Source organism: Vanderwaltozyma polyspora, genomic scaffold, assembly GCF_000150035.1.
Source record: "Vanderwaltozyma polyspora DSM 70294 KpolScaffold327 genomic scaffold, whole genome shotgun sequence".
NCBI classification, from domain to species: Eukaryota; Fungi; Ascomycota; class Saccharomycetes; order Saccharomycetales; family Saccharomycetaceae; genus Vanderwaltozyma; species Vanderwaltozyma polyspora.
In genome coordinates this window covers 1-14,157 of record NW_001834515.1, presented here as the reverse complement: position 1 = coordinate 14,157, position 14,157 = coordinate 1, and the positions used below count along the sequence as shown (strand labels likewise).

The 14,157-nt window shown below is 47.0% G+C and overlaps 1 protein-coding gene across 1 annotated transcript; it reads right to left on the bottom strand.

Annotated features, from left to right (window-relative positions):
- On the bottom strand, nucleotides 1–14,157 carry Kpol_327p1 (uncharacterized protein; the record flags this gene model as incomplete). The annotated part of the gene is made up of 1 exon (XM_001642299.1): nucleotides 1–14,157. A coding segment is annotated over one exon (14,157 nt), but the record flags the coding sequence as incomplete, so codon positions are not given.

The window sequence follows — 14,157 nt, the reverse complement described above, 5'->3', positions numbered from 1 at the left end:
GTAGGTAGTGGTACCGGTGGTAACATTACCTTCAGAATCGGTAGAAGTGTAAGTAGAAGTGGTGACTTCTTCTTCACTGGTGTGAGAGACTGGGTAGGTAGTGGTACCGGTGGTAACATTACCTTCAGAGTCAGTGGAAGTGTAAGTAGAAGTAGTCAATTCTTCTTCAGAAGTGTGAGAGACTGGGTAGGTAGTGGTACCGGTGGTAACATTACCTTCAGAGTCAGTGGAAGTGTAAGTAGAAGTAGTCAATTCTTCTTCACTGGTGTGAGAGACTGGGTAGGTAGTGGTACCGGTGGTAACATTACCTTCAGAGTCGGTGGAAGTGTAAGTAGAAGTAGTCAATTCTTCTTCAGAAGTGTGAGAGACTGGGTAGGTAGTGGTACCGGTGGTAACATTACCTTCAGAGTCGGTGGAAGTGTAAGTAGAAGTAGTCAATTCTTCTTCACTGGTGTGAGAGACTGGGTAGGTAGTGGTACCGGTGGTAACATTACCTTCAGAGTCGGTGGTAGTGTAAGTAGAAGTAGTCAATTCTTCTTCACTGGTGTGAGAGACTGGGTAGGTAGTGGTACCGGTGGTAACATTACCTTCAGAGTCGGTGGAAGTGTAAGTAGAAGTGGTGACTTCTTCTTCACTGGTGTGAGAGACTGGGTAGGTAGTGGTACCGGTTGTAACATTACCTTCAGAGTCGGTGGAAGTGTAAGTAGAAGTGGTGACTTCTTCTTCAGAAGTGTGAGAGACTGGGTAGGTAGTGGTACCAGTGGTAACATTACCTTCAGAGTCGGTGGAAGTGTAAGTAGAAGTGGTGACTTCTTCTTCACTGGTGTGAGAGACTGGGTAGGTAGTGGTACCGGTGGTAACATTACCTTCAGAGTCAGTGGAAGTGTAAGTAGAAGTAGTCAATTCTTCTTCACTGGTGTGAGAGACTGGGTAGGTAGTGGTACCGGTGGTAACATTACCTTCAGAGTCGGTGGAAGTGTAAGTAGAAGTGGTGACTTCTTCTTCACTGGTGTGAGAGACTGGGTAGGTAGTGGTACCGGTGGTAACATTGCCTTCAGAGTCGGTAGAAGTGTAAGTAGAAGTAGTCACTTCTTCTTCACTGGTGTGAGAGACTGGGTAGGTAGTGGTACCAGTGGTAACATTACCTTCAGAGTCGGTGGAAGTGTAAGTAGAAGTGGTGACTTCTTCTTCACTGGTGTGAGAGACTGGGTAGGTAGTGGTACCGGTGGTAACATTACCTTCAGAGTCGGTGGAAGTGTAAGTAGAAGTGGTGACTTCTTCTTCACTGGTGTGAGAGACTGGGTAGGTAGTGGTACCGGTGGTAACATTACCTTCAGAGTCAGTGGAAGTGTAAGTAGAAGTGGTGACTTCTTCTTCACTGGTGTGAGAGACTGGGTAGGTAGTGGTACCGGTGGTAACATTACCTTCAGAGTCGGTGGAAGTGTAAGTAGAAGTAGTCAATTCTTCTTCACTGGTGTGAGAGACTGGGTAGGTAGTGGTACCGGTGGTAACATTACCTTCAGAGTCGGTGGAAGTGTAAGTAGAAGTGGTGACTTCTTCTTCACTGGTGTGAGAGACTGGGTAGGTAGTGGTACCGGTGGTAACATTACCTTCAGAGTCGGTGGAAGTGTAAGTAGAAGTAGTCAATTCTTCTTCACTGGTGTGAGAGACTGGGTAGGTAGTGGTACCGGTGGTAACATTACCTTCAGAGTCGGTGGAAGTGTAAGTAGAAGTGGTGACTTCTTCTTCAGAAGTGTGAGAGACTGGGTAGGTAGTGGTACCGGTGGTAACATTACCTTCAGAGTCGGTGGAAGTGTAAGTAGAAGTAGTCAATTCTTCTTCACTGGTGTGAGAGACTGGGTAGGTAGTGGTACCGGTGGTAACATTACCTTCAGAGTCGGTGGAAGTGTAAGTAGAAGTAGTCAATTCTTCTTCACTGGTGTGAGAGACTGGGTAGGTAGTGGTACCGGTGGTAACATTACCTTCAGAGTCGGTGGAAGTGTAAGTAGAAGTAGTCAATTCTTCTTCACTGGTGTGAGAGACTGGGTAGGTAGTGGTACCGGTGGTAACATTACCTTCAGAGTCGGTGGAAGTGTAAGTAGAAGTGGTGACTTCTTCTTCACTGGTGTGAGAGACTGGGTAGGTAGTGGTACCGGTGGTAACATTACCTTCAGAGTCAGTGGAAGTGTAAGTAGAAGTAGTCAATTCTTCTTCACTGGTGTGAGAGACTGGGTAGGTAGTGGTACCGGTGGTAACATTACCTTCAGAGTCAGTGGAAGTGTAAGTAGAAGTAGTCAATTCTTCTTCACTGGTGTGAGAGACTGGGTAGGTAGTGGTACCGGTGGTAACATTACCTTCAGAGTCGGTGGAAGTGTAAGTAGAAGTGGTGACTTCTTCTTCAGAAGTGTGAGAGACTGGGTAGGTAGTGGTACCGGTGGTAACATTACCTTCAGAGTCGGTGGAAGTGTAAGTAGAAGTAGTCAATTCTTCTTCACTGGTGTGAGAGACTGGGTAGGTAGTGGTACCGGTGGTAACATTACCTTCAGAGTCGGTGGAAGTGTAAGTAGAAGTGGTGACTTCTTCTTCAGAAGTGTGAGAGACTGGGTAGGTAGTGGTACCGGTGGTAACATTACCTTCAGAGTCGGTGGAAGTGTAAGTAGAAGTAGTCAATTCTTCTTCACTGGTGTGAGAGACTGGGTAGGTAGTGGTACCGGTGGTAACATTACCTTCAGAGTCGGTGGAAGTGTAAGTAGAAGTAGTCAATTCTTCTTCACTGGTGTGAGAGACTGGGTAGGTAGTGGTACCGGTGGTAACATTACCTTCAGAGTCGGTGGAAGTGTAAGTAGAAGTAGTCAATTCTTCTTCACTGGTGTGAGAGACTGGGTAGGTAGTGGTACCGGTGGTAACATTACCTTCAGAGTCGGTGGAAGTGTAAGTAGAAGTGGTGACTTCTTCTTCACTGGTGTGAGAGACTGGGTAGGTAGTGGTACCGGTGGTAACATTACCTTCAGAGTCGGTGGAAGTGTAAGTAGAAGTAGTCAATTCTTCTTCAGAAGTGTGAGAGACTGGGTAGGTAGTGGTACCGGTGGTAACATTACCTTCAGAGTCGGTGGAAGTGTAAGTAGAAGTAGTCAATTCTTCTTCACTGGTGTGAGAGACTGGGTAGGTAGTGGTACCGGTGGTAACATTACCTTCAGAGTCGGTGGAAGTGTAAGTAGAAGTAGTCAATTCTTCTTCACTGGTGTGAGAGACTGGGTAGGTAGTGGTACCGGTGGTAACATTACCTTCAGAGTCGGTGGAAGTGTAAGTAGAAGTAGTCAATTCTTCTTCACTGGTGTGAGAGACTGGGTAGGTAGTGGTTCCGGTGGTAACATTACCTTCAGAGTCGGTGGAAGTGTAAGTAGAAGTAGTCAATTCTTCTTCACTGGTGTGAGAGACTGGGTAGGTAGTGGTACCGGTTGTAACATTACCTTCAGAGTCGGTGGAAGTGTAAGTAGAAGTGGTGACTTCTTCTTCAGAAGTGTGAGAGACTGGGTAGGTAGTGGTACCGGTGGTAACATTACCTTCAGAGTCGGTGGAAGTGTAAGTAGAAGTAGTCAATTCTTCTTCACTGGTGTGAGAGACTGGGTAGGTAGTGGTACCGGTGGTAACATTACCTTCAGAGTCAGTGGAAGTGTAAGTAGAAGTAGTCAATTCTTCTTCACTGGTGTGAGAGACTGGGTAGGTAGTGGTACCGGTGGTAACATTACCTTCAGAGTCGGTGGAAATGTAAGTAGAAGTAGTCAATTCTTCTTCACTGGTGTGAGAGACTGGGTAGGTAGTGGTTCCGGTGGTAACATTACCTTCAGAGTCAGTGGAAGTGTAAGTAGAAGTGGTGACTTCTTCTTCACTGGTGTGAGAGACTGGGTAGGTAGTGGTACCAGTGGTAACATTACCTTCAGAGTCAGTGGAAGTGTAAGTAGAAGTAGTCAATTCTTCTTCACTGGTGTGAGAGACTGGGTAGGTAGTGGTACCGGTGGTAACATTACCTTCAGAGTCGGTGGAAGTGTAAGTAGAAGTAGTCAATTCTTCTTCACTGGTGTGAGAGACTGGGTAGGTAGTGGTACCGGTGGTAACATTACCTTCAGAGTCGGTGGAAGTGTAAGTAGAAGTAGTCAATTCTTCTTCAGTGGTGTGGGAGACTGGGTAGGTAGTGGTACCGGTGGTAACATTACCTTCAGAGTCGGTGGAAGTGTAAGTAGAAGTAGTCAATTCTTCTTCAGTGGTGTGGGAGACTGGGTAGGTAGTGGTACCGGTGGTAACATTACCTTCAGAGTCGGTGGAAGTGTAAGTAGAAGTAGTCAATTCTTCTTCAGTGGTGTGGGAGACTGGGTAGGTAGTGGTACCGGTGGTAACATTACCTTCAGAGTCGGTGGAAGTGTAAGTAGAAGTAGTCAATTCTTCTTCAGTGGTGTGGGAGACTGGGTAGGTAGTGGTACCGGTGGTAACATTACCTTCAGAGTCGGTGGAAGTGTAAGTAGAAGTAGTCAATTCTTCTTCAGTGGTGTGGGAGACTGGGTAGGTAGTGGTACCGGTGGTAACATTACCTTCAGAGTCGGTGGAAGTGTAAGTAGAAGTAGTCAATTCTTCTTCAGTGGTGTGGGAGACTGGGTAGGTAGTGGTACCGGTGGTAACATTACCTTCAGAGTCGGTGGAAGTGTAAGTAGAAGTAGTCAATTCTTCTTCAGTGGTGTGGGAGACTGGGTAGGTAGTGGTACCGGTGGTAACATTACCTTCAGAGTCGGTGGAAGTGTAAGTAGAAGTAGTCAATTCTTCTTCACTGGTGTGGGAGACTGGGTAGGTAGTGGTACCGGTGGTAACATTACCTTCAGAGTCGGTGGAAGTGTAAGTAGAAGTAGTCAATTCTTCTTCACTGGTGTGGGAGACTGGGTAGGTAGTGGTACCGGTGGTAACATTACCTTCAGAGTCGGTGGAAGTGTAAGTAGAAGTAGTCAATTCTTCTTCAGTGGTGTGGGAGACTGGGTAGGTAGTGGTACCGGTGGTAACATTACCTTCAGAGTCGGTGGAAGTGTAAGTAGAAGTAGTCAATTCTTCTTCACTGGTGTGGGAGACTGGGTAGGTAGTGGTACCGGTGGTAACATTACCTTCAGAGTCGGTGGAAGTGTAAGTAGAAGTAGTCAATTCTTCTTCAGTGGTGTGGGAGACTGGGTAGGTAGTGGTACCGGTGGTAACATTACCTTCAGAGTCGGTGGAAGTGTAAGTAGAAGTAGTCAATTCTTCTTCAGTGGTGTGGGAGACTGGGTAGGTGGTGGTACCGGTGGTAACATTACCTTCAGAGTCGGTGGAAGTGTAGGTAGAAGTAGCCAATTCTTCTTCACTGGTGTGAGAGACTGGGTAGGTGGTGGTACCGGTGGTAACATTACCTTCAGAGTCGGTGGAAGTGTAAGTAGAAGTAGTCAATTCTTCTTCACTGGTGTGAGAGACTGGGTAGGTGGTGGTACCGGTGGTAACATTACCTTCAGAGTCGGTGGAAGTGTAAGTAGAAGTGGTGACTTCTTCTTCAGAAGTGTGGGAGACTGGGTAGGTGGTGGTACCGGTGGTAACATTACCTTCAGAGTCGGTGGAAGTGTAAGTAGAAGTGGTTACTTCTTCTTCAGAAGTGTGGGAGACTGGGTAGGTAGTAGTACCGGTGGTAACATTACCTTCAGAGTCGGTGGAAGTGTAAGTAGAAGTAGTCAATTCTTCTTCACTGGTGTGGGAGACTGGGTAGGTGGTGGTACCGGTGGTAACATTACCTTCAGAGTCGGTGGAAGTGTAAGTAGAAGTAGTCAATTCTTCTTCACTGGTGTGGGAGACTGGGTAGGTAGTAGTACCGGTGGTAACATTACCTTCAGAGTCGGTGGAAGTGTAAGTAGAAGTGGTGACTTCTTCTTCAGAAGTGTGAGAGACTGGGTAGGTGGTGGTACCGGTGGTAACATTACCTTCAGAGTCGGTGGAAGTGTAAGTAGAAGTAGTCAATTCTTCTTCACTGGTGTGGGAGACTGGGTAGGTAGTAGTACCGGTGGTAACATTACCTTCAGAGTCGGTGGAAGTGTAAGTAGAAGTAGTCAATTCTTCTTCACTGGTGTGGGAGACTGGGTAGGTAGTAGTACCGGTGGTAACATTACCTTCAGAGTCGGTGGAAGTGTAAGTAGAAGTGGTGACTTCTTCTTCACTGGTGTGAGAGACTGGGTAGGTGGTGGTACCGGTGGTAACATTACCTTCAGAGTCAGTGGAAGTGTAGGTAGAAGTGGTGACTTCTTCTTCAGAAGTGTGAGAGACTGGGTAGGTAGTAGTACCGGTGGTAACATTACCTTCAGAGTCGGTGGAAGTGTAAGTAGAAGTAGTCAATTCTTCTTCAGAAGTGTGAGAGACTGGGTAGGTGGTGGTACCGGTGGTAACATTACCTTCAGAGTCGGTGGAAGTGTAAGTAGAAGTAGTCAATTCTTCTTCACTGGTGTGAGAGACTGGGTAGGTAGTGGTACCGGTGGTAACATTACCTTCAGAGTCGGTGGAAGTGTAAGTAGAAGTGGTGACTTCTTCTTCACTGGTGTGGGAGACTGGGTAGGTAGTGGTACCGGTGGTAACATTACCTTCAGAGTCGGTGGAAGTGTAAGTAGAAGTAGTCAATTCTTCTTCACTGGTGTGAGAGACTGGGTAGGTAGTGGTACCGGTGGTAACATTACCTTCAGAGTCGGTGGAAGTGTAAGTAGAAGTAGTCAATTCTTCTTCACTGGTGTGAGAGACTGGGTAGGTAGTGGTACCGGTGGTAACATTACCTTCAGAGTCAGTGGAAGTGTAAGTAGAAGTGGTGACTTCTTCTTCAGAAGTGTGAGAGACTGGGTAGGTAGTGGTACCGGTGGTAACATTACCTTCAGAGTCGGTGGAAGTGTAAGTAGAAGTGGTGACTTCTTCTTCACTGGTGTGAGAGACTGGGTAGGTAGTGGTACCGGTGGTAACATTACCTTCAGAGTCGGTGGAAGTGTAAGTAGAAGTAGTCAATTCTTCTTCACTGGTGTGAGAGACTGGGTAGGTAGTGGTACCGGTGGTAACATTACCTTCAGAGTCGGTGGAAGTGTAAGTAGAAGTAGTCAATTCTTCTTCACTGGTGTGAGAGACTGGGTAGGTAGTGGTACCGGTGGTAACATTACCTTCAGAGTCGGTGGAAGTGTAAGTAGAAGTAGTCAATTCTTCTTCACTGGTGTGAGAGACTGGGTAGGTAGTGGTACCGGTGGTAACATTACCTTCAGAGTCGGTGGAAGTGTAAGTAGAAGTGGTGACTTCTTCTTCACTGGTGTGAGAGACTGGGTAGGTAGTGGTACCGGTGGTAACATTACCTTCAGAGTCGGTGGAAGTGTAAGTAGAAGTGGTGACTTCTTCTTCACTGGTGTGAGAGACTGGGTAGGTAGTGGTACCGGTGGTAACATTACCTTCAGAGTCGGTGGAAGTGTAAGTAGAAGTGGTGACTTCTTCTTCACTGGTGTGAGAGACTGGGTAGGTAGTGGTACCGGTGGTAACATTACCTTCAGAGTCGGTGGAAGTGTAAGTAGAAGTAGTCAATTCTTCTTCACTGGTGTGAGAGACTGGGTAGGTAATGGTACCGGTGGTAACATTACCTTCAGAGTCGGTGGAAATGTAAGTAGAAGTTGTCAATTCTTCTTCACTGGTGTGAGAGACTGGGTAGGTAGTGGTACCAGTGGTAACATTACCTTCAGAGTCGGTGGAAGTGTAAGTAGAAGTAGTCAATTCTTCTTCACTGGTGTGAGAGACTGGGTAGGTAGTGGTACCGGTGGTAACATTACCTTCAGAGTCGGTGGAAGTGTAAGTAGAAGTGGTGACTTCTTCTTCACTGGTGTGAGAGACTGGGTAGGTAGTGGTACCGGTGGTAACATTACCTTCAGAGTCGGTGGAAGTGTAAGTAGAAGTAGTCAATTCTTCTTCACTGGTGTGAGAGACTGGGTAGGTAGTGGTACCGGTGGTAACATTACCTTCAGAGTCAGTGGAAGTGTAAGTAGAAGTGGTGACTTCTTCTTCACTGGTGTGAGAGACTGGGTAGGTAGTGGTACCGGTGGTAACATTACCTTCAGAGTCGGTGGAAGTGTAAGTAGAAGTGGTGACTTCTTCTTCAGAAGTGTGAGATACTGGGTAGGTAGTGGTACCGGTGGTAACATTACCTTCAGAGTCGGTGGAAGTGTAAGTAGAAGTAGTCAATTCTTCTTCACTGGTGTGAGAGACTGGGTAGGTAGTGGTACCGGTGGTAACATTACCTTCAGAGTCGGTGGAAGTGTAAGTAGAAGTGGTGACTTCTTCTTCACTGGTGTGAGAGACTGGGTAGGTAGTGGTACCGGTGGTAACATTACCTTCAGAGTCGGTGGAAGTGTAAGTAGAAGTGGTGACTTCTTCTTCACTGGTGTGAGAGACTGGGTAGGTAGTGGTACCGGTGGTAACATTACCTTCAGAGTCGGTGGAAGTGTAAGTAGAAGTAGTCAATTCTTCTTCACTGGTGTGAGAGACTGGGTAGGTAGTGGTACCGGTGGTAACATTACCTTCAGAGTCGGTGGAAGTGTAAGTAGAAGTAGTCAATTCTTCTTCACTGGTGTGAGAGACTGGGTAGGTAGTGGTACCGGTGGTAACATTACCTTCAGAGTCGGTGGAAGTGTAAGTAGAAGTGGTGACTTCTTCTTCACTGGTGTGAGAGACTGGGTAGGTAGTGGTACCGGTGGTAACATTACCTTCAGAGTCGGTGGAAGTGTAAGTAGAAGTGGTGACTTCTTCTTCACTGGTGTGAGAGACTGGGTAGGTAGTGGTACCAGTGGTAACATTACCTTCAGAGTCGGTGGAAGTGTAAGTAGAAGTGGTGACTTCTTCTTCAGAAGTGTGAGAGACTGGGTAGGTAGTGGTACCGGTGGTAACATTACCTTCAGAGTCGGTGGAAGTGTAAGTAGAAGTAGTCAATTCTTCTTCAGAAGTGTGAGAGACTGGGTAGGTAGTGGTACCGGTGGTAACATTACCTTCAGAGTCGGTGGAAGTGTAAGTAGAAGTGGTGACTTCTTCTTCACTGGTGTGAGAGACTGGGTAGGTAGTGGTACCGGTGGTAACATTACCTTCAGAGTCGGTGGAAGTGTAAGTAGAAGTAGTCAATTCTTCTTCAGTGGTGTGGGAGACTGGGTAGGTAGTGGTACCGGTGGTAACATTACCTTCAGAGTCGGTGGAAGTGTAAGTAGAAGTAGTCAATTCTTCTTCACTGGTGTGGGAGACTGGGTAGGTAGTGGTACCGGTGGTAACATTACCTTCAGAGTCGGTGGAAGTGTAAGTAGAAGTAGTCAATTCTTCTTCAGTGGTGTGGGAGACTGGGTAGGTAGTGGTACCGGTGGTAACATTACCTTCAGAGTCGGTGGAAGTGTAAGTAGAAGTAGTCAATTCTTCTTCAGTGGTGTGGGAGACTGGGTAGGTAGTGGTACCGGTGGTAACATTACCTTCAGAGTCGGTGGAAGTGTAAGTAGAAGTAGTCAATTCTTCTTCACTGGTGTGGGAGACTGGGTAGGTAGTGGTACCGGTGGTAACATTACCTTCAGAGTCGGTGGAAGTGTAAGTAGAAGTAGTCAATTCTTCTTCAGTGGTGTGGGAGACTGGGTAGGTAGTGGTACCGGTGGTAACATTACCTTCAGAGTCGGTGGAAGTGTAAGTAGAAGTAGTCAATTCTTCTTCAGTGGTGTGGGAGACTGGGTAGGTAGTGGTACCGGTGGTAACATTACCTTCAGAGTCGGTGGAAGTGTAAGTAGAAGTAGTCAATTCTTCTTCAGTGGTGTGGGAGACTGGGTAGGTAGTGGTACCGGTGGTAACATTACCTTCAGAGTCGGTGGAAGTGTAAGTAGAAGTAGTCAATTCTTCTTCACTGGTGTGGGAGACTGGGTAGGTAGTGGTACCGGTGGTAACATTACCTTCAGAGTCGGTGGAAGTGTAAGTAGAAGTAGTCAATTCTTCTTCAGTGGTGTGGGAGACTGGGTAGGTAGTGGTACCGGTGGTAACATTACCTTCAGAGTCGGTGGAAGTGTAAGTAGAAGTGGTCAATTCTTCTTCAGTGGTGTGGGAGACTGGGTAGGTAGTGGTACCGGTGGTAACATTACCTTCAGAGTCGGTGGAAGTGTAAGTAGAAGTAGTCAATTCTTCTTCACTGGTGTGGGAGACTGGGTAGGTAGTGGTACCGGTGGTAACATTACCTTCAGAGTCGGTGGAAGTGTAAGTAGAAGTAGTCAATTCTTCTTCAGTGGTGTGGGAGACTGGGTAGGTAGTGGTACCGGTGGTAACATTACCTTCAGAGTCGGTGGAAGTGTAAGTAGAAGTAGTCAATTCTTCTTCAGTGGTGTGGGAGACTGGGTAGGTAGTGGTACCGGTGGTAACATTACCTTCAGAGTCGGTGGAAGTGTAAGTAGAAGTAGTCAATTCTTCTTCAGTGGTGTGGGAGACTGGGTAGGTGGTAGTACCGGTGGTAACATTACCTTCAGAGTCGGTGGAAGTGTAAGTAGAAGTAGTCAATTCTTCTTCAGTGGTGTGGGAGACTGGGTAGGTAGTGGTACCGGTGGTAACATTACCTTCAGAGTCGGTGGAAGTGTAAGTAGAAGTAGTCAATTCTTCTTCAGTGGTGTGGGAGACTGGGTAGGTAGTGGTACCGGTGGTAACATTACCTTCAGAGTCGGTGGAAGTGTAAGTAGAAGTAGTCAATTCTTCTTCAGTGGTGTGGGAGACTGGGTAGGTAGTGGTACCGGTGGTAACATTACCTTCAGAGTCGGTGGAAGTGTAAGTAGAAGTAGTCAATTCTTCTTCACTGGTGTGGGAGACTGGGTAGGTAGTGGTACCGGTGGTAACATTACCTTCAGAGTCGGTGGAAGTGTAAGTAGAAGTAGTCAATTCTTCTTCACTGGTGTGGGAGACTGGGTAGGTAGTGGTACCGGTGGTAACATTACCTTCAGAGTCGGTGGAAGTGTAAGTAGAAGTAGTCAATTCTTCTTCAGTGGTGTGGGAGACTGGGTAGGTAGTGGTACCGGTGGTAACATTACCTTCAGAATCGGTGGAAGTGTAAGTAGAAGTAGTCAATTCTTCTTCAGTGGTGTGGGAGACTGGGTAGGTAGTGGTACCGGTGGTAACATTACCTTCAGAGTCGGTGGAAGTGTAAGTAGAAGTAGTCAATTCTTCTTCAGTGGTGTGGGAGACTGGGTAGGTAGTGGTACCGGTGGTAACATTACCTTCAGAGTCGGTGGAAGTGTAAGTAGAAGTAGTCAATTCTTCTTCAGTGGTGTGGGAGACTGGGTAGGTAGTGGTACCGGTGGTAACATTACCTTCAGAGTCGGTGGAAGTGTAAGTAGAAGTAGTCAATTCTTCTTCAGTGGTGTGGGAGACTGGGTAGGTAGTGGTACCGGTGGTAACATTACCTTCAGAGTCGGTGGAAGTGTAAGTAGAAGTAGTCAATTCTTCTTCACTGGTGTGGGAGACTGGGTAGGTAGTGGTACCGGTTGTAACATTACCTTCAGAGTCGGTGGAAGTGTAAGTAGAAGTAGTCAATTCTTCTTCAGTGGTGTGGGAGACTGGGTAGGTAGTGGTACCGGTGGTAACATTACCTTCAGAGTCGGTGGAAGTGTAAGTAGAAGTAGTCAATTCTTCTTCAGTGGTGTGGGAGACTGGGTAGGTAGTGGTACCGGTGGTAACATTACCTTCAGAGTCGGTGGAAGTGTAAGTAGAAGTAGTCAATTCTTCTTCAGTGGTGTGGGAGACTGGGTAGGTAGTGGTACCGGTGGTAACATTACCTTCAGAGTCGGTGGAAGTGTAAGTAGAAGTAGTCAATTCTTCTTCAGTGGTGTGGGAGACTGGGTAGGTAGTGGTACCGGTGGTAACATTACCTTCAGAGTCGGTGGAAGTGTAAGTAGAAGTAGTCAATTCTTCTTCACTGGTGTGGGAAACTGGGTAGGTAGTGGTACCGGTGGTAACATTACCTTCAGAGTCGGTGGAAGTGTAAGTAGAAGTAGTCAATTCTTCTTCAGTGGTGTGGGAGACTGGGTAGGTAGTGGTACCGGTGGTAACATTACCTTCAGAATCGGTGGAAGTGTAAGTAGAAGTAGTCAATTCTTCTTCACTGGTGTGGGAGACTGGGTAGGTAGTGGTACCGGTGGTAACATTACCTTCAGAGTCGGTGGAAGTGTAAGTAGAAGTAGTCAATTCTTCTTCAGTGGTGTGGGAGACTGGGTAGGTAGTGGTACCGGTGGTAACATTACCTTCAGAGTCGGTGGAAGTGTAAGTAGAAGTAGTCAATTCTTCTTCACTGGTGTGGGAGACTGGGTAGGTAGTGGTACCGGTGGTAACATTACCTTCAGAGTCGGTGGAAGTGTAAGTAGAAGTAGTCAATTCTTCTTCACTGGTGTGGGAGACTGGGTAGGTAGTGGTACCGGTGGTAACATTACCTTCAGAATCGGTGGAAGTGTAAGTAGAAGTAGTCAATTCTTCTTCACTGGTGTGGGAGACTGGGTAGGTAGTGGTACCGGTGGTAACATTACCTTCAGAGTCGGTGGAAGTGTAAGTAGAAGTAGTCAATTCTTCTTCACTGGTGTGGGAGACTGGGTAGGTAGTGGTACCGGTGGTAACATTACCTTCAGAGTCGGTGGAAGTGTAAGTAGAAGTAGTCAATTCTTCTTCACTGGTGTGGGAGACTGGGTAGGTAGTGGTACCGGTGGTAACATTACCTTCAGAGTCGGTGGAAGTGTAAGTAGAAGTAGTCAATTCTTCTTCAGTGGTGTGGGAGACTGGGTAGGTAGTGGTACCGGTGGTAACATTACCTTCAGAGTCGGTGGAAGTGTAAGTAGAAGTAGTCAATTCTTCTTCAGTGGTGTGGGAGACTGGGTAGGTAGTGGTACCGGTGGTAACATTACCTTCAGAGTCGGTGGAAGTGTAAGTAGAAGTAGTCAATTCTTCTTCAGTGGTGTGGGAGACTGGGTAGGTAGTGGTACCGGTGGTAACATTACCTTCAGAGTCGGTGGAAGTGTAAGTAGAAGTAGTCAATTCTTCTTCACTGGTGTGGGAGACTGGGTAGGTAGTGGTACCGGTGGTAACATTACCTTCAGAGTCGGTGGAAGTGTAAGTAGAAGTAGTCAATTCTTCTTCACTGGTGTGGGAGACTGGGTAGGTAGTGGTACCGGTTGTAACATTACCTTCAGAGTCGGTGGAAGTGTAAGTAGAAGTAGTCAATTCTTCTTCAGTGGTGTGGGAGACTGGGTAGGTAGTGGTACCGGTGGTAACATTACCTTCAGAGTCGGTGGAAGTGTAAGTAGAAGTAGTCAATTCTTCTTCAGTGGTGTGGGAGACTGGGTAGGTGGTAGTACCGGTGGTAACATTACCTTCAGAGTCGGTGGAAGTGTAAGTAGAAGTAGTCAATTCTTCTTCAGTGGTGTGGGAGACTGGGTAGGTAGTGGTACCGGTGGTAACATTACCTTCAGAGTCGGTGGAAGTGTAAGTAGAAGTAGTCAATTCTTCTTCACTGGTGTGGGAGACTGGGTAGGTAGTGGTACCGGTTGTAACATTACCTTCAGAGTCGGTGGAAGTGTAAGTAGAAGTAGTCAATTCTTCTTCAGTGGTGTGGGAGACTGGGTAGGTAGTGGTACCGGTGGTAACATTACCTTCAGAGTCGGTGGAAGTGTAAGTAGAAGTAGTCAATTCTTCTTCAGTGGTGTGGGAGACTGGGTAGGTAGTGGTACCGGTGGTAACATTACCTTCAGAGTCGGTGGAAGTGTAAGTAGAAGTAGTCAATTCTTCTTCAGTGGTGTGGGAGACTGGGTAGGTGGTAGTACCGGTGGTAACATTACCTTCAGAGTCGGTGGAAGTGTAAGTAGAAGTAGTCAATTCTTCTTCAGTGGTGTGGGAGACTGGGTAGGTAGTGGTACCGGTGGTAACATTACCTTCAGAGTCGGTGGAAGTGTAAGTAGAAGTAGTCAATTCTTCTTCACTGGTGTGGGAAACTGGGTAGGTAGTGGTACCGGTGGTAACATTACCTTCAGAGTCGGTGGAAGTGTAAGTAGAAGTAGTCAATTCTTCTTCAGTGGTGTGGGAGACTGGGTAGGTAGTGGTACCGGTGGA